Below are 24,518 nucleotides of genomic sequence, written 5' to 3' on the forward strand. Positions count from 1 at the left end.
GAATGAAAGAAAGAGGAGAATTTTTCTTTGTGCTGTGTTCTGAAGTCTCCTTCCTTTAACTCCTTGCAGAATATGAAGCCACAAGATGGTAGACTTCCAGTGCTCTCTGCTGCTGGATGCCTTTTTGTTGCTAGTGCTGTGCTATGAGATTGACACCCATAACCAGGAGCCAAAGACTGAAAAATCTAATTGCTACTACTCTTTACGTTTTTATAATACCACCTCTTCTCTTTTTATGCTCTTTTTCAGTAGAGGCAGTGTTATTTGCATTTCATTAATTTCCTATTTAAAATTTAAACTTGCTATAAGAATTTAATTAAGCTAATCAACATAATACTTTGTCCCTTTATTATATTTTTGTTAGATTTGTTGGCAGCCAGTAGGCTTTCAGTAATATGTCCATGCAAAACAAACTTGAGACAATAGTTCTTAAAATCTGTAAGGCTAATACTGAAACATCTGAAGGGCAAAACATCCAAGGGAAGATGTACTCAGTATGGTAAAATTTGTGAAATAAGGGCTTTTTCATTGTTTCTATCTTTAAAAAATATGGCCTTTCTGGAAATGAAGACTGGGATTTTAATACACTTATTCTCCACATGGGAAAAGGAAGGAGCTATAGTAAACTATCTCTTAGCCTTGTATTTATTCTCTTGGGGCATGTTATCTGTAGTAATTGCGTATTTAGTAGAGAGGTAAGATAGAGTTTTGCGGCTGAAAGTTTAGTGGTTTTCTGGTGCATTTTATTTTGTAAGCCTTAATTTTGTGGAGGAAGTTTAAACTGACAGCAACAGGAAGCATATTTGTGCCTAGGCCACTGAAGAAACTACAATTCATTTGTTTAGTCCAACCTGTTGTGAAAGGTACTCTGTATAGTTTTTGTTGTTGGAAACAAACATGAATGTAAGAATGCTGCTAAATTAAAATGTTGCTATAGGGTAGCCAAATGCTATTGCTATTCAGACACATTCTGATCTTTATGTTTTCTCATCAGATTGTAGTTTTGATTAAGTAAGGAAATGACAGTAACAAATTCTATCTAAGCTGCTTGGTATTGATGATGTACACTTTTCATTGCAGTATGCATTTTGGAAATGCTTTAGACCCAAGATGATCAAAGTTCAGTTTTGTAAAATGAGGTATTGAACTTACACTGTCGGATATGTCAAGGTTGCCAAGGTTCATTGCTTTATTTTGACTTAAGTATTAATGTTTTGATTGTATCGTTGGTGTCTTGAGGGTTAAGAATTACTTTAAGTTTTTGAACTGTTATCCCAACCGCTATACGAAAGTGTTAGAAAACTGTAGCTTAAACTGTTTCATTTTATTCATGTGCACAATTATTTTGGCATTTTGAGGTAGGAGAGTAGAGAGAATTTATTCCTTATTCTATAGACATAAGAATAGGCATCTAGATGTCTTGTCTGACAAGATAATTTTGGGCTATCTATAGCATTACTCTGTGGTCAACTGTGCCATTAATCTAGGCAAAGATTATTACTAGAATGAATTCTGACTGCAAAAGCTTGTGGGGGACTGTTGATAATATGACACCTTCTGACACCATTTATAAAGGTGTTGCATTAAGTGGGTGACTGAAGACAGAGTTGGCCTATGATCAATTTACTCTTCTGAGAAGTAAGAATCAATAGAAAGAAGTGGCACGGTAAATGTGGAGAAGTATTTTTAAAAGGGGAATATTTCATACATGTAAGGGCAGCAAAAATGGAGTGCTCCACAGTCTGATGATCTCAAGGGCAATCAAATAAGATACCCAGATAACTCTTGTCTACACTTGAACTCTGCAAACTTTACAGACAAAAGATCTGTTCAGAGGTGCAGGATTGACTGAAGAAGACCGTCATTCTGCTCCTTCAATGGTGGCTTCAATGGCTGATGCAGAGACAAGAATTGTGTGTCCAAATGATGGAGGAGACTAGCAAGACAAGCATCTGCAGGTCTCTGGGTTCGTGGTGTAGCAGCGAATTGGTCCCAGAGGGACTAATATTCTGCAAGTAACTTGGAAAGTGAAAGCTTTACTCAAAGGCTTAGGGGCAGCCCAAGGACATTACGGTAGTGACTGGAGTAAATCTGATTATGGGGGATCCAGCACTATGCAGGAGAGGGCACTCGTGGTTGTCTCTGCTGCTGAATTGAGGAGAGAATTGGAAAAAAATTCCTAATTACAGATTCACTCTGTTTCTGTATCCTGACATTTTGTCTCTGCTAGAGTGTAGGAGTTAAAACAGCCTGGGGAAAAAGTAGAAGAGGGGAAGGGAAACTACTTTTGACTCCCCACGTTGCTTGTAAAAGTAAGTGAGTTTTACCATAAAAAGAGGAACATAATCTCTGTCGTTATTTTCTTCAGATGAAGTATTCCTGGTATATGGGTGACTTCCTGCTCTGGCCACTCATCTATATTGTTCGACAGCAGAAATGGATAAAACATTTCATTTGCAGTGAGGCTGGGGCACCCCTTTGTAGAAGTTGTTGTGGAAGGAGGACTGAGGAGCCTGTGAGAGGGCTTGACTGGTGACTGTTTCACTGTGATAGGGAAGGAATCCAGTTTAAGTTCTAAATGAGACTTTCCTAATGCTAGCTGCAGAAATTGCTTCACTATATTTGAAGTTTTATAACAATCATGTATGCAATTGTGTGTGGGTTCCTTTTTTTTTTTCTTTTTTTTTTTTTTTTTTTCTTTCCTCTCTTTTTCCCCTGGCAAGAAATCCTCCTTCTGAAGAAGAGAATATTCTTAGTATTAAGCTTAAAATTAATATTGACCTAATACTGAGGTTTTTTCTATGTCTTGTGTGTTGGGTCTGGCTGAGATGGAGTTAATAGTCCCCATAGCAGTCCTCATAGAACTGTGCTCTGCATTAGTAGCTAGAAAGGTGTTGATAACACACCAGTGTTTTGGCTACTGCTGAGCAGCGCTGGCACAGCATCAAGGCTGTCTCCCCAACATTTTTGCGCCGCCCCCCCCCCCCCCCCCAGTGGCAGGCTGGGGCAGGGCAAGATCTTGGGAGGGGACATAACCAGGACAGCTGACCTAAACTAACCAAACAGATCTTCCATACCATAGGACATCAGCTCAGATAAAAAAGCTAAGTAAAAGGAGATGGAAGGGGGGCATTTTTGTCTTCCGGAGCAACCACCACGCGTACTGAAGCCCTGCTTCCCAGGAAGTGGCCAGACATCACCTGCTGATGGGAAGTAGAGAATAACATCACTTGTTTTTCTTTGGTTTCACGCGTGACCTTTGCTTTCACTTTATTAAACTGTCCTTATCTTGACCCACGAGCCTTTTGTTATATTTTCTCCCCCCTGTCCAGCTGAGAAGGGGGAGTGATAGAGCGGCTTTGGTGGGCAGCTGGCATCCAGCCAGGGTCAACCCACCACAGTCCTTTTTGGCAACCCAGATGTATTGGCTTTGTGTGGCATGGTTTTGGTAGCGGGGGGGGGGGGGGGGGGGGGGGGGGGATGTTACAGGGGTGGCTTCTATAAGAAGTTGCTGGAAGCTTCCCCTGTGTTCGAGAGAGCGCCAATACCAGCCGGCTCTAAGATGGACCCGCCGCCGGCCGAGGCCGAGCCAATCAGTGATAGTGGTAACGCCTCTGTGATAACATTTTTAAGAAGGAAAAAAAAGTTGGGACAGACAGTAAACGGCAGCCGGAGAGAGGAGTGAGAACATGTAAGAGAAACAACCCTGCGGACACCAAGGTCAGTGAAGAAGGAGGGGGAGGAGATGCTCCAGGCGCCGGAGCAGAGATTCCCCTGCAGCCCGTGGGGAAGACCATGGTGAGGCAGGCTGTCCCCCTGCAGCCCATGGAGGTCCACGGTGGAGCAGATATCCACCTGCAGCCCGTGGAGGACACCACGCTGGAGCAGGTGGGTGCCCGAAGGAGGCTGTGACCCCGTGGGAACCCCGCGCTGGAGCAGGCTCCTGGCAGGACCTGCGGATCTGTGGAGAGAGGAGCCCACGGAGCAGGTTTTCTGGCAGGACTTGTGACCCAATGGGGGACCCATGCTGGAGCAGTGTGCTCCTGAAGGACTGCACACCGTGGAAAGGACCCATGCTGGAGCAGTTTGTGAAGAACTGCAGCCCGTGGGAAGGACCCACGTTGGAGAAGTTTGTGGAGGACTGTCTCCCGTGGGTGGGACCCCACGTTGGAGCAGGGGAAGAGTGTGATGAGTCCTCCCCCTGAGGAGGATGAAGCGGCAGAAAACAACGTGTGATGAACTGACCGTAACCCCATTCCCCGTCCCCCTGTGCCGCTGGGGGGGTTGGTAGAGAATCCGGGAGTGAAGTTGTGCCCGGGAAGAAGGGAGGGGTGGAGGGAAGGTGTTCTGAGATTTGGTTTTCTTTCTCATTACTCTGCTCTGGTTGATTTGTAATAAAGTGAGTTAATTTTCCCCAAATTGAGTCTGTTTTGCCCATGACGGTAATTGGTGAGTGATCTCTCTCCTGTCCTTATCTCGACCGACAAGCCCTTTGTTATATTTTCTCTCCCCTGTCCAGCTGAGGAGGGGGAGTGATAGAATGGCTTTGGTGGGTACCTGGCAACCAGCCAGGGTCAACCCATCACATCTTGGAACATGCCCACAGGTTGGAAAATAGAAGGGAGAAGAAAATTTGAGAAGGATGAAATGTTCTCTTTAGTGTGTTGTGGCAGCTCTGGTCTGTGTTCTCAGGGTATCAGTGTAAGACTTCAATGCTGTAACTAAAAAAAAGCTTCTTTATGGTTGGACATGACTATGAAAAGTTGTATGCTGTGCTTTGCTGTTTTTCAATTGAAGTTATCGGCTTTATTTACTGTATTTAAAACTCAAAAAATAGTATATGCTATTCAGTGTGAAAGGTTTTGTGGAAAAAAATTTCCTACGGTCCTTGTGGTGTTTGGGCTTGAACAGTCACAGATGAGTTGTCCTTAATCTCTAGTTGGAAACTTCCGTGTGGTATTGAGTTGGGTTATATTTGCATTATTTTTGATTTGTTGAAGAACAATATATTGAAAACTAAAATATCAAACCCCTAGATTCATTAAGTTTCAGGCTTTACATTAAAAGACTTGTATATATCAGTATATATCAAGTAGCATCTCAGATTATCTCAGACTTGATCCGATGTGATGTGTAATGTGACTACAGAACTGGATTTGCCATAATGCAGCATGACTGATCAGGTACTAGAATGTGCAAGAGTTTTCATGTCCGCCGTTAGGCCTGCAATATATATTTTTCTATAAAGTTTTCCTTGTTCCACCTCTACTTTTATAGTAGATAATACACATTATCTTTTTGCTGTAGTTTTTTCTGTTTTTTGTTGTATCATTAATTATCTTTCTATATTGTGCTTCACTTTGCAGGACTCTGGCTTCAGAGTAAGCATGTTATTTCTTATTTTGCACTGTTCTACTGCCTTTATCAGAATATCGATGACTGGAAACTTTGCTTTTGCATAAATGTGAATACTTTTTTTTTGAGTAGTGATGAAGTGCCTTCTTGTCTAACATGAATCAACTGATAACAATGTATCTAATATTAGTATTTTTAATAGGCTATTTCATTATGAAGAGAGTAATGAGATAATGGGTAAAATCCTGATCTTCTTGAAATGTGACGGACTCTCAAATTTGAGAATATATTTTGCTGATGTGTAAACTGAAATGAAACACTTGACATTTTCCCGTTCCTGTTTGACCTGAAATCTGAAGACAATTAGGATGAATGATTAGAAATAGAAAGGAAGAGACAAAAGAAAACTTGAATGTTGTTGTTCTCAGTGACTGCAATGGCATTGTTCATTTTGAGACAACTGCTTGGAAGAATCTTCTAAGTCTGTGCAAAAAGAAAGACTGAGCAGCAGGTTATGTTTCTTGCCTTGTTGATTCCTGCTCTTTCTGCACAGGATCTTCTGTAATATGCTGAGGCTCTAGTCCCCTCCAGATTCGATTCATTTAATCTATGGATGATGTACTTCAGTGGTGTCTCCTTTGATTCACTAAACTTTTGTTGTTAAGGATTTTTAAGCTTTTCCTTCTGGGTGATGTGGCTTTGGGGAAGAAAGGGAGAAAAATGGTATCTTTTGAGTGGTGGAAGGAAGGGCTAGCTAAATTTAAAAGGTCCTTTTGGTTTATGAATAGTTGCTGTGTGCCCCTAAAAGAGCTACTCAGGCTCATGTCTTTTTAAAAAAAAGCTATTTTAGAAGATCTTTGTGCTAGCTTGGCCTTAGCCAACAAGGTAATATATGAAGTTAGATGGTAGTGAATTGATAGGGAGTATGAAAGATGTGTAGGTGATGAAGAAAGATTTTTAGATAGAGAATTTATTGAGGTAATTGTTAGAATCTTACAATCACTAAACTAAAACTTGGTGGGGTCTAAAGAAACAGAGGGATTCACTCTTTGTGATACATTTTGTAATCCTGAAGAACTGAGCAGTACTTGGAACCAAACTAAGTCTTCCTGTAGGTAATAGTGGACGAGATAAACTGAAGTTTGCATGATATTCTAAAGTTTGTATTGTATTATATGTTTTCAGTTTTATATTCTTCTACTTACGCAAGTAGGACAAATGTATCCAAATTTTAGCATACAGTAGAGAGCTGAAGTTGTAAGTCTGTTTCTCTGAATAAATTGTCTGTCTTGTTTAGCACATTATAATCTGATAGTTTAGCCTATAGGTGCAATAAAACAACTTATGTTGGAAGAAGGTGGAGGGTCTTGTGACAGCTATTCTGTGAGGCAACAGCTTCATTCTTTGCCATTTTAGGACTATGCTTTTTTTCTTCTGTCCTGGTTTCAGCTGGGATAGAGTTAATTGTCTTCCTAGTAGCTGGTAATAGTGCTGTTTTTGAGTTCGGTATGAGAAGAATGTTGATAACACTGATGTTTTCAGTTGTTGCTAAGTGATGTTTAGTCTAAAGTCAAGGCTTTTTCAGCTTCTCATGCTCAGCCAGCAAGAAGGCTGGAGGGGCACAAGAAGTTGGGAGGGGACACAGCCAGGGCAGCTGACCCAAACTGGCCAAAGGGGTATTCCATACCATGTGATGTCATGCCCAGTATATAAACTGGGGGGAGGGGGGGTGGGGGAGGATCACCGCTCTGGAACTGACTGGATGTCAGTTTGCAGGTGATGAGCAGTTGCACTGTGCATCACTTGTTTTGTATATTCCATTCCTTTTATTATTACTACTGTTATTTTTTTAGTGTTATCATTATCGTTATTAGTTTCTTCTTTTCTGTTCTGTTAAGCTGTTCTTATCTCAACCCATGAGTTTTACTTCTTTTCCTGATTCTCTCCCCCATCCCACTGTGGGGGTGGGGGAAGTGAGTGAGTGCGTGGTGCTTAGTTGCTGGATGAGGTTAAACCACAACATCCTCTCAAGAGTAACTTTTTTTATTAAGGACTGTAAAATGAAACTGAATGGCTTTATAAAATAGAAAGAAATTAAAATACTACTTTTAATACAAAGAAGAATGAACACAGTGTATCATTTTTGTTCTGTTAATAGGAGGTGTATTTTCAGTAGTTCATGTATTTCAATCTTTCGTGGAACATAGCCTGAGAGAAGAATGGAAGAAAATTTTTACATACAAAAGGAATTTATTTAGTCATATGCTTGTGTTAAACAACTGTCTGTATGAGGTTGTAATTTTTTTTCTTTTCATCCACTATGCTTATTATTTTTGAAGAGTGATCCTGTTCTAATTAAATGAATGGATTTTTTTCTTTGGTTTGTTCTTGAAAAATGGTCAGGTTGTTAAGATTAATTTGATATGCTTTCAAATCTGATGAGTCGCTTCATGTTAGGCAGATACTTTTAACATGGTTTTGCGAGATATCCTGGTCTGAACCAAATGGTCAACAAAAAGCAGACTTTGTTGGGGTTGTAATTACTGTAACTTGTTCTAGGGAGTTTTCAGGATTGTCCATAGTTAACTGTGTAGCCTAAGAGGTTTTAGCAGGCCCTTGGGAAACATGTTGTGAAATACAGGCCTTGCTCTGTGCAGTTAACAGCCCCCAAATAATACATTGGTTTCCTGGTTTAAAAAGTTCTTTACTTTTTTGAGATTAATTTTATCCCGATACCTGTACCTTCCTGCTGTGAATGGGTATCCATGCCTGTTTTAGTTAGCAGGAGTTGTGGTATTGACATCTTGTATATCATAGCAGAAAGAGAGACACTAGTGAGCTAGTTAAGACAGTACTAGGTGTAAGGTTATTCTCAAGCATAAAAGCAAAATCCCATTTGCTTTTTGAGTACAGTTTCATTTTCAGCACGTTCATTTTCAGCAGACGGATTAGAAGACTGACCTTTCTGACACTAGGTACTTAAACAGATTCTTTGAATGTTTTTTTCATAAGCCTTTTCATTCAGTCCTGGAGAGATTGATGCATGGTTATCTATATTTATGTTTCATTGGAATTTGTGGCTGGTTTATGTTTTAGTCTAGAAGTTATTTATAATACATAAAAATGAAACTTATTTAATAAGTATCTCCAACTTTAATGCATGAATTCGTAATTTTTTTGTGTCAGAAAAGCTTCTGGTCTTTCCTTTGAGTGTTGTAGGTTATTGCATTCTTAGTCTTGGGATTTTTTTCCTATTTTAATTCCTATGCATCTTGCAGTCCTATGTTTTTGCTAGAAAGATACCAGAAATTTATGGAATCCTAAGCATTCCAATGTAAATAATATTTAAAAATACATTAATCCTTACTGTATATATATTTTTCTTGTCTGAATGAGTCTAGCTTAATATGAAATTATGTACCTAGCATTTCATTTTTACTGGTTTTGACAGTGTTAAGCTAGTTTGGGGATGTCACTGAATTAAAAAAAAAGGATAAATCAATTGAAAATTCCTGTTTTCCTCTCCCACCCCCAGTCTTGGAAATGGGGAAGATGACAAAAAAAGGAATAGATCACTTAATAAAATTTAAATAAACCTGCAAACAGTCACCAGTGCAATAAAATGATGAGTGCGTCATTTAAAAATTATACTCCTGTTTTCAAAAGGGATCAGTAGGGAGGATAAACAAAACACATGTACAGTAAATGGACCAGTGCTTTGCACATAAACGTGATCTTTGGAAATAAGCCAATATGTTGGTATCTTGGCAGTGTGAACAGTGATCTATTTTGTTTTGTTAAATTAATTGTGTGAAGCAACAGCTGTAGGCATTGGGCAACATATTTAAGAAAGACTAGCCAAACCCCAGTAAATATTTTCTAACTGCTTTTGAAATCACTCGTGTTATCTAGCATATTGCTGCATAATTGTGACCTAACTGTCCCAAATTTGCTGCTCATGTTTTCAATATGTGGTTCTCCGTATGAGCTGCTCTTTTTTGTACATCCACATAACAAAATATTTGAGAATGAAAATGTGAGCATTCTTTAGGTCCATAAAATTATCCTAGTTACTGAACAGGAAAAAAACAAATGATGTTTGTTTTGATGTATAGTTTTCTAGTTATTGTGACAGCTAAGGTAGTTACAGGGTGTATTTTAAGGACCAGGTCTGCATAATATCATAATTTAGATTTCATTTCAAGGTGTGTGGTAAAGTCCATATTTCTGGTTTACCTCAGTGAAAAACATCAGAGTGTAAATAAAACTAGTTGTTCGTGGATTCAGATTTCCTGCTGTGAATGCTGCATTACACTCTGGTTTTCATCGGTTTAAAGTAGATTTTCAAAATTTTTTTTAGGTCAAACATACGGCCAGACTATGCAGATACAAGCTTTCATGAGTTCAAAATGCATACCTTCAGTCGCGTGACATCTTGCAAAGTCTGTCAGATGCTTCTGAGGTAAGATTTTTATGTGGTGTTTGGTGGTTTTGGTTGGTTTTTTTTTTTTTTTTTTTTTTTTTTTTTTAATTTCATTCCCAGGTGAAATATCTGAGTCAAAGGAGTATGTGGAAACACATGGCTAGCTGTTTACTTGTCCAAGACAAACAAGCCATGAAGTTGTATGTAGTATTTCTTGTTGTATTAGCAAGTTTCCAAATGTTAGCAGGAGTGCTGTTAAAAACTCAAAACCTCAAGATGCTCCTCACTTATCAGAAGGCTGCTTTATAATGATCCTTTTATGTGAATTGCTTTATTTAATACAGGACTTCTTATGTAAATGACAACCGTTTTGTACAGTTTTGACTACCATGGCTGTTCCACGGGTCCCGTTGCTGTAGACCACCAGTCACAAGAACAGATGGAATATTTTTTCAGAAAATCAGATGATGACGATGCTCATAAAAGTTTGATATGGGTAGATTGCTTTGTGAGACAGAAAATAACTGTGAGGCATTAACAGGGATTTCTGAACCAGAGATATGTAGACAAATTGAAGATAGATGTTGCAAAGCTAGGTAAGAAATGCTAGCAGACAACTAATGCTTTCATGAACAAGGATTTGTAAGGCTAACCTAAGCTAAGAAGTTCCATGTTTGCTGCCTCTTTCCTCTGAAACACACATGTGCATGCACATCTGTAGTTTTTCATTCATTATTTGAGCTATCTTTTAGGAGCCACCTTGTTTTTTTGTAAATATGGAATGTCCAATGGTAAAGAGGTATGTATTGAACCTAAATTTCATAGTCTTAAGTTGCAGATGCAAAAGCTTTGTAAACTTTGGCCAGTTCAGGTGCTCATGTTGCATATTGTTGATGTTCCAAAAAATGTAGCCACAGCGTTTTAGAAAGGGCATTTGAAGTATGGGTAGTTCTTTTCTTAAGCATAGGCATGGAATAAAATAACCTCAGGTATGTTCCTCCTTGTCATGTATTTTTTCCTTTAGCAACCTTTTTCCTGAACAGTTAGACTGACCTGGATTTTCAGAGATTTTTTTTTTTTAGATTTTTTTTTTTTTTTTTCCCTGAATGCAATCAGGTCTAAGTGACTATGAAGAGAGGTGCAGACATCCTGAACTTAGAGATGTCAGAGCTAATTTCTGAATTTGAAGCAGTATAGTTGAGTCATTGTGTCTCTCTTACCGCACTAACTGCTGTTGCTGAGAAACGGCTGTCTTGCTTTCAGGACACAGCCCACGTGATGCTGCATTGTTCTGCATAAGCATGCCAATTTGCTCAAAGATAGCTTGGGTATCCCCAAGTGTGCTACCTTGTGGTATATAGACATGTCCCTGGATATCTAAGTTGTATTGAAAGTCTACTGGACTTAGCCTCATAAAGTGCCTCAATCACTTTTTAAAATGGATTGTCATTTTAAGCTTCAAACATAAGCTTATGTGTAAATACTTTAAAAAAAAAAAAAAAAAAAGTCTGAACCTTAGTGCCTAAACTTGTAAGTGGGGATAAAATCCTAGTCTTAGAAGCATCTGTAGTGAACGGTAATGTTATGTCCTATACTTTTATCTAGAGAATCTTGCATTCCTGTGTAGCAATAAGGAAAAAAATAAAAATGGAAGATTGCATTAAAATATTTTTATGCTTTCTACTTACTTGTCTTTAAGTTTGTGTATTCTGATACTTAAAAATATTGTGCTTCTGAATTTAATTAAAAATATATTTCATCACTAACAGCCTAGAAATTGCTTTAGTAAATAGCAGTTGCTGTACATTCCCCTCAGGTTTAACTTGTTCAATCCTGTGTTCCATATGAGACACCTGATTTTTCTTTGAAGCTAAAGGTGTCATGTTAGACTAGGATGCATAATCACTCCAAACTGGTCAGGATAATTTTGGAGACACATAAGTCTAGTACGAAGAGTAAGCAAATACATCAGTAGATGGAACTCTCAAAATTGCTCAGAGGTACATGTAAAAAACCTGTTTCCCTGTTAGCCATTCAGTGAATTGTACCTAAGAGAGAAGCCATGCAGAAATCTGAAAATAAATCAGTTTCCTAAGACTCAAATTCAGATTCCAATTCCTTAAGGGGAATTGGAGAACATTTAGAGTAAGGGAAGTGACCCTTATTTAGCAGATCTGAATGTTTACTGAAGTGTACCTGCCTATGTAGCTTTTTTTTTTTAATGAACAAATATAAAGTCAAGAATATTTGCCATATAGCCTATAAACTCCTTCATGCTTAAACATATATTCAAACTTACAACTCTCTTGAAATGGATCTTATTCTTCATGGTGTCTAGGCAAATTTACATTGAGATGAAATGCAGTGTAGATCTAGAGTAGGATAGGTACATAATGGTACAGTTTCACGTGTACTGTGCCCACGTTGCTTTGGGCTAAATTATAATGGAGATTGTTATTCTACTAGTAGTCCAGAAGAACTATCTGGTTGTGGTTTTTAAATGGCTACTAGTGACGAAAAGCAAATGAGCCACTTGTCAGTTGTCACTTTTTCTCCAGCCGTTAAGGACTATCATTATGCAGAACAGCAAATGACTTCTAATGCCTTCTGTCATGTCTCTTATTTCCTTTATGCGTGGAATTTATCACCTCTAATGTATCACTACCTAATTTTATTTTACAGGGGAACATTTTATCAAGGCTATTTATGTTCTAAGTGTGGAGTTGGAGCACACAAAGAATGTTTAGGAAGATTAGACAACTGTGGCAGAGCTAATTCAGGTGGTAAGTCATTTTTATTGTTAGAATACCGTTTTTAATTAGGACATAAAACTTGCTAGATATAATTAAGGTTTAATTTACCTCTAATTTGAGTTTATTGTAACATACATACTTGTGAAACTACCATTTATAAGCACAATTAGAATTGCATTTAGAATTCATAGGGATTTTTATTGCTACTAAATTGAAATGTTTGAAAGCAGGAGAGAACTGTTATAGGTCAAACCCAATTTCTTCGTCAATGTCGTATACAACAAGGAATTGCTTTTGTTTTCATTGTAGACTGCTCATATGTAACACCTACTGTATGGCATATCATCTGTCATCCTTGTGGGTCTCCCTTTATGTCTATGTCAATTTTCATATTTTCCTCTCCGCTCCTAAAGCTGTTTGTTTGTGTTGCCTCAGCTTCCTCTTTCATCTCTTTGGTTTCCATGGTTTCTGTCCACTCACAATATTCACAAAAAGGTGATTGATGGTTCTCTACTTCACACATCTAAGGACCATTTTTTTTCCCCTCTTCTTTTAGTTGGTTGCTGTTCTCTGTGAGTTTCTTCCCTGGCCTTTGTCACTTTGCACTTCCCCTGTTGTTGTTCTACTCTTTGGGACCTTAAGGAACTCTTTTGACTTAAGTTACCATTTGGTCTCCCTCAGATGACTCCAAATTTGACCTCTTCCCTTTCTGCTCAGTATTGTATCTGTAATTCTCTCGCAGACATCTTCTGGATCTCCCACTGCTCATGCCAAACGTTAGCTCTCATCATTTGCCCCCCTTCCCTTCCCTGTACCTATTCAATTGGTGGCAGTGAGTTTGTTACATGCCAGCCAGCTAGTCACAACTCTAGTGCCATTTTTGACTCTTCCCTCTGTCCAGGTTCTTAACTATTCTTTCTTCTTTCTAGAGATGATCTGGTGCTGATGGGGGAGACAACTGAGAACATCCCCCCCCCCCCCCCCCAGTTTCCCTCCCATGTAGTTTGAATGTGTTTGAAAGAGGGAAGCTGTTGGAACACATGACAATTTCTGGAAAGTGTAGTTGTATATGTTGGGGAAGTTTCTAATTAATTGTCCTTCTCATTTCTCTAAAACCTGTACATTCCTTTCCAGAATTATTTCATAATTGTTTGTGAAGTTTCTCATGTCTCCCATCTCTCATAAGGTACTGCAACCTTCTCCACTGGGTTATTTTCTTTTTGACATTATAGATGTCAAAAAGAAAATAGATATTTATCTAATATATATTAGATATTTATCTAATAATAAATATTAATATATATTAATAAATATCTAATAATAGAAATTTATCTAATATATATTAGATAACTACAGTCTTTGCAAAATGCTGTTGCAGAGATAATCTCTCTCCCAGTGCTTGAATTACATCATGACTTCATCCATTGCTCTTCACTAAACTGCTGCTTCAAGATTTTGGTTCTAGCTTTTTGTTCTTTACAAAATAGCATAAGCTTGTTTTTGTCTTTGTCCCTGTTTGCGTTACTTCCTGAGTTCTACTTCGCTTTTGGCTCACTGTGCTATTTGCCTGCTCCATTCTGTCATGAAGTCATCAGGATGGCAGGTAGTGACTTCTGCTGCAGTCAGTGAACTTTATTTTCTCAGTTGCTTTCCTGTATTGGAGATCTTCCATGCTATCCTCCAAGTCTGGCCTTTTAAAAAATAATCTTTTGTAGATCTGAAAACCATACAAGCAATCATAGTATTTTTCATTGAAATCCTTTTTGGAACAGAGGTTTTTCACAGAACCTCCTACGGATATTCTAAAGAAAATAAATATTTAAAATTATATTAAAATTTGAATATTTTAAAGCAATTACATTTAAATTGATAGAGTGGAAAAACAAACACATACTGCTCTTCACAAGAGAGCTATCTTCTGTGGTATAAACCAGCCCTACTTCTACTTTTTTCTTTCTTTTACACCTTCTGTTTTAATTGCTTTTGTAGTTTTTATTTTAATTGGATAGCTGGCACCCAGGAGGCAGGAGCTCGTCTTTCTGTTCCTCTGCAAAGATCTGTGGACACAAATGGTGCAAGAATGACCATTCAGTAAGAATGACCATAAATGCCTAGATAGCACAAGATCTGATTCCTTGCAGTTTTCCTGCATATATACTTACCTAATGCTGTGCGCTTGCTAGATGGAACAAAATAAAGAAAACAAATCACATTTCTGCTTCTTTGTGAGTGGAATAAATTATAATTTTACAACTTCAAAGGAGCAGAATGTTGTTTTGGATTTTACTTTAAATCATTTCCCTGATTTTTGTAAAATGATACTGTACTGAGTCTTTCTTTAGTGAAATTGGAAGCAACTTGTTAAGATACTGTTTTGTGTTATGTGTTTAGCTTACAACCAGGTGTTCTGATCTTTGTCCTCTTCACACTTTTCTTTCTCTTTTCAGTTTATTTTTCTTCTGTGCAAAGGCTCCCAGATTTCTGCACCTCTAGTACAAACTAGAAGAGTTGTGTATCTTCCACCTGCTCATGAGGCAGAATGACAGGAGGTGCTAGGCTGTATTTTCCTTACAGCATGCTCTGAGACTGGATCATAGGAGCAAAAACAAACTCTGAATTACAGTTCTTGCCATGCTCCCCCTTCCTCTATGAATGAATGAGTATGGAAAGGACAAATGGTTTTGCCTACTTTGCTGAAAATGTGTCCTCTGTCTACCTGATGAGGGACTTTGGCTAATGAGTAGGAAGGGAAATCTTGAGATTTTTCTCTACTGTTTTCTGTTTTTACTCTTTGCCTTTTTAAAGAAAGAAGTGTTGATTGAGCAGTGCTGCCCGTTCATAATGTGCACAGAGTAAGGAAGGGTTTAAGGAGTAGCTTTACGAGTTCCTGCTTCCCTATATGGTCCAGAAAATATGGCACAGTTCAGACTGTTAAATACTGGTTTGTGCAACTTGAGTAGGAATGATTTTACAGAGCTATGTTTTCATTTTTCCAGAGCTATGCTGAGAAATGAGGTTTCCCATAAGTTATCTGCCTTGCCTGCTAAGTTATGAAATGTTATTAAAGGAATGTAGACACAAAGATATCATGTAAAATTCAACATTTTCACTGCATTTTGTGGAAAAAGTATGCTCTACATGCACAAAATTCTAACATAGTTTTAATTTTGAAGCTTTTCCTTTTGAAAACTTTAGAGAAATTAATTTATGATAAATTTAATTTTTCTAGTGGTGTCATTTGCTGCTCCTGTGGGAAATTAGCAAAGGTGGCCTGAGAGTGCTATTAGCTAAGAAATTGTGGAGCATAGTCTGAATGCTTCAATAGTAGAAAAAATGCCTGGAACATTTATTGTATTGCTATGTATTTCTTTTGTTTCTAGGGGACTATTACAGCCTTTTTCACAGGGTATAATGGACAGTAAACACAATCATCCTTTTAGCAAACTGGACATTATTATTCCCCAGTCATGTGGTATTAGTTACGGCCACAGACATGGAATGAATATATACATATCCCATGATATATGTGTGGTCTGTTTAATCTGGTGTTCTGTCATTATGCCAATGGTTGATTCCAGATGCTTCCTAGGAAAGTGCAAATCCTCTGTGTGGTAGACAATGCCCAGGAATGATGTTACTTTCTTAATCCTGTTAAATTTTCTTTTTATCTTTTTGGTGTTCTAAGAGTTTTTATGTCTTGTTAATGCTTTTGCATAGCTTCCCTGTTTTTGTTGATAGAAATATTTAACTGCGTTTCAGAAGTTTTGGAACAGTGAGTTCTGTAGAGTTTTTGTTTGGCTTTTGTTTTTTGTTGGGTTTTTTTGGTAGGTTGCATATCTTACCCTGGTTATGTTTGACCTTTTTACCTTTTTAATTTAACGTGCAACTTTGTGGAAGTCTTGACTGACTCCTTCTGTATGATAAACTATTTTATAACTTCTCATGACCTCTTATTAGTATACTCTCTGAACTGAATAGTCTTAAATGCTTTTTATTATCTCTTTGTAAGTGGAATCTTTTCTATGCCTCAAATAATTTTCATCCCCATTCTGTAGACCTCTTCTATTTCTAGAGTTCTATTTGAAAAGAGTTGATCAGAATTCAAACACTGCAATGAGAATATACCATTAGGTTTCTTAAAGGCATTTGAATTTTCCTCAGCATTTTCTGGTTTTGTACAGTTTAAGATTTTGTTTTCTTTTTAGACCACAGAGCAGATGTTTCTGCTAGCCTTTCTGAAATGATGCTTACAACTTCCCTGAGTGGATTAAATCTTTTTTGTATTTCATTCCAAGTCACAGTTTGTAAAAAGTCAAAAGACAGACATCCAAAGACAGATGAAACCTTTCGAATGACAAATTTAATAAGTGTCAGATTTAGATGATACACATTGACAAAATCTGAAGATAAATTGTTATGTTTTCATGCTATGCCTTATACACAAACATACGCCAGCTCTTCAGACATTTTGCTTCAAAGAAGGCCAGTTTAACAGTAGCAGCAATAAAAGATGCAGAGTTAATCAGTTGAATTAATAAATAGAACCAAATATCTACATTTAGCCTTTGGTTTTTTTGGTCATTGTTCCTGCCCTTGTTGCTGTAAATTGGCAGTGCTGGGTTGAAGTCTTCTGTGCTCATTTCTGTCATCATTGATTTAAATTTTTTTCCCCTGAAATGCTGCACTGTAGCAGTAGTCCTCTGCATTTTCACATATTTTACTTTGATGCCCTATCACTTAATTTTTCTGCGATTTGAAACCCTCCATGCCCCCTCTTTTTTGCTAATGTTCTGATGAAGTCCTTCAAGTCTGATTGTGCAGTCTTAAACACAAGGCCTTACGAAATCTTTAAATGCAGTGATTACAAAATGGATGCACATATTTCTCTGACAGGGCCATTTATAAGGATGTATGTGTTGTTCTTTTCTCTGGCAGCTGATGGGGAGCTCTCCTCTTCTTCTTAACTGCATTCCTATACCTTATTTCTAGGTACAGGGCAATTTTACTTACCTGGTGATGCTCTCCCACTAGTTGGAAGGGTTTATATTTGGGAATGGTTAAGAGTGGGACCTTTGGTAAGTCAGCATGAGTAAGACATGCCTTTAGTAGACAAAGGGAGAAGCTGTCTCCCTCATTATTCCCAGTTTCATTCTATAGGTTGTTCTGTGGCCCTTGCAATTTCTGCAGAGGTCCTCAGGATTGATAAAACAGTATCACTCTGCCCAGAACATACTGCAGAACTCCAGTCTGTTTCCTAGTCTAAAACAGCAAGAATTAACAATCCATTTCTATTGCCAGACTGGAATTTTTCCAAGTCTGTCCAATTATATTGAATTAAGTATTCAGGCAAATGTTTGCTTGTTCCACAGACTATTGAATATTTCAATTAGATGAACCTCCAATAATGGTTCTAGAATCTGAAAATGTTTTAAATATTGTAAATACGGTGCTAAACCCACAAAATTTTCTTCTTTATATTGCTGTTCCCAGGGGATGTTAGAAGCATCTCTCATCAGGGCATAAATTGATTAGAAAAACATTAACTGGGCATTTTAATAGTAATTTTTAGTTAATGTATGCATGATTCCTTTCTCCTTCAGATAATTCCATTTGAAAAAGTACTACATTTCCTTAGGTGGAAGAGAAGTTTCTTCAGCTGTGTGATGAACTTGAAAGAAAATATTACCATATGAATGGGTTAAGTTTAGAGTTGCTTTCATATGGTAATGTATATGCCCAATAATATAGTCCATGCTGTTTATGTAATAATTGCTTGCTACAGCACATTAGAGATTATTCATAAAAAGCATGTGTTTTTGACATCCAAAAAGAAACCAGCAGCTTTCACTGTTTACCTTTTTGCTGGCTTGATCAATAGTTGCAAAATTGCTGGCTCTTCTCCAAATCTACCATGTCAACAGAGTTGACAACTAAATGCTTAAGTCCCAGAATGCTCGTTGGAGTTATGCCATTTTTTATTTAACTGCAACAGAGGTTGAGCTGTGTTGTTTAACTAACCATTCTTGCTCAACCTAAACAAAAGTCACTTAGAGGGCTTGATATTTTGTGCAGAGTCCTACACTATGGTACTTCTAGGTTACAATTTGCTTTTCTTCTGATTATGCAGTGACTGGCTAAATGACTGGAAAGGAGCAGGTAGTCCCACAGCTCCTTCAAAGTGGCTTACTTCACAGTTGCTGCATTTTAAATACTTTGAATTTTCTTTTAAAATAGGAAGGTGAGTAGTTTAATACATATTCTTCTTATTCTCCATTTAGTTAGCATGTAAATCCAGCTGCTCTGTTGCATCCCCGAGGAGTGGCTTATTCCCATTTTCCGATCTGTGCTCCCTCACTTACCGAGGCCAGCTGCTGCTCATGTTGCTTTTGTAGTAAAATATAATTATCAAAATGTGACCTGATGGTATCATGGCCTCAGTGAATAAAAAAAAACTAAAAATTGTGCTGAACTATGGCAGTAAAAGTAGTTTGCTGTCAGAACTGAGAACTCACTTGCTTGATAATTTTATTGGCACATTGGTGATGAGCAGGAACTTGAATTAAAATTGTCCCCTGTAAAATATCTCCAGACATTGGTTTGTTTCTAAAAATAGAAATACATAGAAATGAGGCTTTTTTGCTCTTGTACTTGTGTAACGTTTGGGAAGAAGATCTCTCATGAGGAAGCAATTCATATAATTCAATACAGAAGATTCTGAAATAGAGGAATATTTAAACTGTAATGAAATAACAAGACAAGAATAAGTCTTATTTTTTGAATAGGCTTTTATGTGGAAATACAGATACTGGATATTTTTCTATTCCTGAAGTGCTAATAGCAAAGTCACAAATGGCATTTCAGTCCCTCAGTGTTGGCAAAGTTTCGGGCTTTCTTTTTAATCCAATCCCCCCACCTCCCTTTTAATGAAATTCATTTTATGCGCATTATCAGGGGTATTTATTACCTTCCTGTGTAGTGATTTCTTGAATCCAATTATTGAAAGTTAATCAAAGAGTTTTGTAATTATTTATTATGAAAAGTGTTGGGATTCTGCAATCACCAAATGGAACTCATTCATCTAGTTGAGTTTGGGATATTTCCTAGAGATAAAATAATATTCAACAGCCACCATTAAAAATCAGATTCATTCATTCCCATTGGAGGATAGAATGATGTTTCCATTTCATTTTTTTGATAATAGATCTGCAGAACTGAATATAGGCCATTTAACAAACAAACAAACAAAAAAGAAAGAAAACCCCTAAGTCTGGGTTTGAAGTTTTGGCCCCCCTGTGAGTAGTTACCTAAATGACTTCCCTTAATTCGAAGTCAGTCATAATGCTGACATGAAACATTCAAAAAGGTGATTTCATTCAGATTTCAGCAAAAATTCTGAAAGGCATATCAAATTGCAAAAGTAAATACCAAAATTATATTGAATTTCAGCAGCACTTAGGGAACTAACTCCCTCAGGCTCCTTAGAAAACCTCAATAGTCTACGTGCATCTCCTCCTTTGGGGCGGGCTTATTTTCTTCTCTTTGCTTGCTATACAAATGCAAATTAATACTTTTGGAAAGGTTATAATCATAAAAGTGTTTTCTGCAGATGACAAGATGATGTGTCTTTGGCGCACTGTATGAGAGAGGAAATAGTGACTGAAAGCGTACGTGAGAAGAGAGCTCTGCCAGTGGTAAACAGGCTGTGCCTCCCTGGCCAGGCCCAGAGTCCTCAGCTGGCGTGCTTGGTCTTGGCATGCCTTATCATCTTTGCATAAAATGCTAGAAAGCCAAAGAATTGTTTTTCCCACACTTTAATGTATTTTTTTTTTTAGCAGAACAAAATCTACTTGCAGTTAAACCTTTTTAGTTGATTTACTATGAATATGGCTTACTGTTTACAAGATACTACAGGAAAAGTTTTCAAATGCGATGAAGTACCGACCAGACATGCAGTTTGTGCTTTGCCTCAACAGCGTGTGCCGTGCTAGAGTGCACACAGGTAAATACAGCTGTGTGTGCTCTGATAAGACACCTAACCTGAATCTAGGGTATACCCAAATACCTGTTATTGGATTAGACATTCAAAGAAAAATGTAAAAAAATACCTGTTTTTGTGTCTTTTGTGATGTGCGGTGGTGTGGGCGTGCAAAAGTGTTACTGTCTTGATGCAGTCTTGATCACCCACAGGGGTGCTCCCCCCCCCCCCCCCCCCTTCATTTTTAAATAGAACTAGAAAATCCTTAGCAAAAGCAGCAGATAAAACACCAATGGCTTCAGAGTCTGTGGTATACTAAGGCAATGCTGAATTGAACTTAAAGACATGAAATACAAAAAAATTTTGACGCTAAAGGTGTTCATCTTATCTTGATATACATTGGCATGCTATGAAAAGACAGAGACACGAAAAGGTGTAAACTCGACTTGCAGTGAAGAGCTGTAGCTTTTGAATTCCCAACGAGTCAATATTTATAAAGTATATTTGAAGTGTTCTGAAAGTTTATAAAGTTGAGCGGACTAGATTGCCATGCCACTGCTGGGAAGTGCAGTGTGATTTGCAGCAAGGAGCCTTTCCTAGCCAGCTCGGCGCAGCCCGGCAGGACCAATGAGCGGGGAGGAGAGCGCAGCAGGGTTTGCACAACAGGACCTGGCACAGCCCCGGGCTGCCGGGGCGGCTGCAGGTATCAGGTAGCAAAAGAAGGCAGCAGTGTTTTCTCTAATGCAACACGGTACAGTCTGAGATTGCTATATAAAAAGCGTACAGTTTACAATCGTCAATAATGCCAATTTTTACTTATGTTTCAGAACATGGGAACCTGAAACATGAGGTAAGGATTTGTTTTCCTTTGCATGTGATGTTTGTTTTGTCAGTGACATAAGAGCTCCTTATTTACTTTCTGCACGTGCTGTTGGAGCAGGTATGCTTTTCTTCCGCATTTAACAACAGGTTTCTTTAGAGTGGTGGAAAAATAGAAATTGTCTAAGAAACAAGGTATTCATGATTATAAATGTATTCTGTTCAAAATGTGAGTCGATTTTCAGCTGGTATGGCTTAATGCTGAGAGCACTGGAAGGGGTGGAGATTGGTTTTTTAAGTTACAGGTAAAAACCATAGATTGTTTCACAACTTTGATCCTTACTGTTCCTTGACTAAATCTGGCAGTAGAGTTGAAAGTAATCTTTTTTTTTTTTTCCTTTTGTTTTGTTTTAAAATGCTGGTGAGTCCTGCTGGAGTAATATGCTAGTGTCCCAATCTCTGCCACACCAGACTGTGTGGCGATGAAGGGTCGGCAGGGCAGTGTTTGCCTCTTCATGTAAAAAGAGTTTAGTTGTGGAGCTATCCAGTGGTTATGGAGTTTATATAAGCTGGAGAGAACGGTAAAATGGGCCCTGCACAGAGGAGTTACCATGGTGCACGTAGTGTGCCTTGCTATCAGCCCAAGAAGGCTGGAAGCTGTCTGGGGTTATTTTCTCGCCAACTCCTGGTGCCTTTCCACTGAAGTACAGAAAGGCACAGCAGTTGGGTTTTGTCTGCCAGCTCTGACAAAAGAGAGGAAGCCCTTCAAACGTAGAGCGTAATAGTTTCTAGCATCTATTTTAGATCAGAAGTGTATGGTCATTTAACTGCTTAAACGACACGCTGGTTATGAACAGCGTAGGAGCGTGTACGTTACTTCTTTCCGTAAGCACGTGTGTGTTTGGTGCTATCACTAAAAGGGCTAACGGAATCAGAAGGGTGTTATTGCTGACGCGGCTGGTGCCGGAGGGAGTCCTGCGCAGGGCTGACCACAACTGTGCCCTCTGATGTTTGAGCCGTCTCGGTGTCGTGTCGCCGTGACCCCAGGTGGCGGCGGGGGCTGGGTGAGGGGAGCCCCGGCACCCTCTGGCGAGCTCCTTGGCTGTGGGCCTCGGGCGGGCGCAGGCCGCGGCAGCGGGCACTGGCTTCCTGGGGGCCTGGCAGGGGAAGGGCCAGGCGGCCCGGGAGGAGCTCCGGGTGAGGAGCGGGCTGCGCTGCCACAGACCTGCCTGTGCTGCTGCCTGCCTGCTCTCCTCGCTGCTCCCTCGGCCGTGCCTCCTGCCACGCGCTGCCTGGCTTTTCATGTCTTTGCCCAGAAATACCCGCTAAGTGAGGGCACTCTAAAATACGGAAACTACAACACGGTCGGTTTGCCTAACACTCTCCCAGTACTGCAGCTGACAGGCAGTGAGCGTTGGGACAGCTGTCAACAGATCGCTTACTGGGCCTTGTGGACGAGGCTGCCAGGGTCAGTAAAGCTAACTGTGGTGAACATACTGTGGCTGGATGAAGAAAATAGTATGCTGCTTGTATCTAATCCCTTCTGCTCCTCGGTTTCTCACCCCCCTAGCTTGATTGGTAAATCTCTTTTGAGAGGAAAAAATGGCTTCCCTTCTGGAGCTATTGATTTGTTATCGAGTTGATCCAAAATGTCAGGATTGCTTTCATTTTTACCAAGGCTTTTGTTTAAGTGCCTGCTTTAATTCTCCCTGTGCAGAAGGAAGCTTGAGCATAGATGAGGATCTGTTGTTTTGGAAAACGTGGATTTAGATTTCATACCAGTAACGTAATGAAATCTACTGGTATTGCAATATATTTAAGGGTGTTGAGCATGTTTTCATATGGCTCAAGAATTATTTCCCTAAAATTGTTTTCCATCCGGTCCTTTGGCGTGCATGACTTACGTTGTCACAGAATTATTGTTTGTTTTTTTTTTTTTTCACTTCAGTTAAACATTTCTGTATCTTCCTTTGTGCTTCCTTTTCCCACTCCTGCCCCTTTCCCTCTCTTGTACAAATCTGCAGTTAATCACCAGTCTGCATCAATCCTGATCAGCAATACAGCCTCCATTAAAAAAAAAAACAACAACAAACTAGGATATAATTCAGCCTTTTGTTCTTATTCAGTAATATTACGTTCATTGTAACAGTGGTTTTAAATTTTACTTCTTCCCACTGCCGATTAAACAAAACTTGCATCCTTTCTTTAATTAGAGTTGTGGGGTACAGAGAGAGCATGTCCAAAGACTCAAGAGCTTGAAAGGTGTTTTTAAACCAAGCTTTTCATTTTGCCAGCTTGCTACAGGGCTTAGTAATTTGGTTGTGCCTCAGGTTACTGCTTTCTGGCCTGCCTCAGTGTGTGTCCTGCACCAGTTTGTATCAACTGCAAGTAAATCAGAGGAACCTAATTGTTCCCTTTGTTATGCAACATGCTTTTCTCTGCTTGGTTTGATTAAAAAATAAATAAATGCATGAACCTTCGTGCAAGCTACCAGTTAAAACAAGTTTGCAAAAGCAGATCAGTAGTTCACAGGTATGTTTTATTTCACACTGAAATTTTCAGGGATCTATATTAAGTGTCTTGGTGTACAACATACATTAAAAAAAAAAAGGTCTCATCAGAGTTTCTGATTTCACATGGCCCTGGTTCATCCAAATTTAAAAGAAAGAGGGATGTGAGTTACTAAATATATTTAAGTACTTGCCCAGAAAATAAGAAAATTAAGAATTCCATAGGAAATTCTAGCTACCTTAAGTATGAAGTATAAATAGTGAAAGTTTCTACCTTACTAAAGCAAAGCAAGCAGCTTCCATACTTTTGTGTTTGTGGACATTATCTGGGGCAGATAGTGCCAAACTGCATGTTTTTTCCACTATCCTATTCATAAATGGTTAAAAAATAATTTGTTCTTGGTATCAAAAGATGTTGATGTATGAATAAACCTTTTACGTACGGACTAAGAATCTTTTGAGCCTAGTGTCAGGAAAAAATGCGATATATGGAAAAAAGTCTGTACATTACTAAGAATATTTTTCAAAGTATGATCTTTCTATGAGGTAAAGATAATTGTGGTGGTGATTGGGGGAAATAAGAAAACCGGCTTTGCTTAGTAGATTGTGGGAATCAAACGAGTGCAATATGCCTACATGAAAACATGTTTATTCATATCTTTGATTTGTATTTTTGCTATGCA

The 24,518-nt window shown here is 38.6% G+C and overlaps 2 protein-coding genes across 5 annotated transcripts in view; both read left to right on the forward strand.

Annotated features, from left to right (window-relative positions):
* Nucleotides 1–24,518, forward strand: part of VAV3 (vav guanine nucleotide exchange factor 3) — a 184,368-nt gene that overhangs the window by 95,254 nt on the left and 64,596 nt on the right. For 2 of the 4 annotated variants that reach the window (XM_030032568.2, XM_030032571.2), the window contains exons 16-18: nucleotides 9,716–9,817; nucleotides 12,461–12,561; nucleotides 21,334–21,356. In XM_030032568.2, coding sequence (XP_029888428.1) covers nucleotides 9,716–9,817; nucleotides 12,461–12,561; nucleotides 21,334–21,356 — 226 coding nt within the window. The remainder of the gene's footprint in view (nucleotides 1–9,715; nucleotides 9,818–12,460; nucleotides 12,562–21,333; nucleotides 21,357–24,518) is intronic. The other 2 variants (XM_030032569.2, XM_030032570.2) reach the window with 2 other exon arrangements.
* Nucleotides 9,664–24,512, forward strand: LOC115348977. The gene is made up of 2 exons (XM_030032572.2): nucleotides 9,664–9,674; nucleotides 22,118–24,512. Exon 2 carries the CDS (start codon nucleotides 22,333–22,335, stop codon nucleotides 22,966–22,968), a length of 636 nt encoding a protein of 211 aa, XP_029888432.1. The 5' UTR covers nucleotides 9,664–9,674; nucleotides 22,118–22,332; the 3' UTR covers nucleotides 22,969–24,512.

Source organism: Aquila chrysaetos, chromosome 12 (genome assembly GCF_900496995.4).
Source record: "Aquila chrysaetos chrysaetos chromosome 12, bAquChr1.4, whole genome shotgun sequence".
Lineage (NCBI taxonomy): Eukaryota > Metazoa > Chordata > Aves > Accipitriformes > Accipitridae > Aquila > Aquila chrysaetos.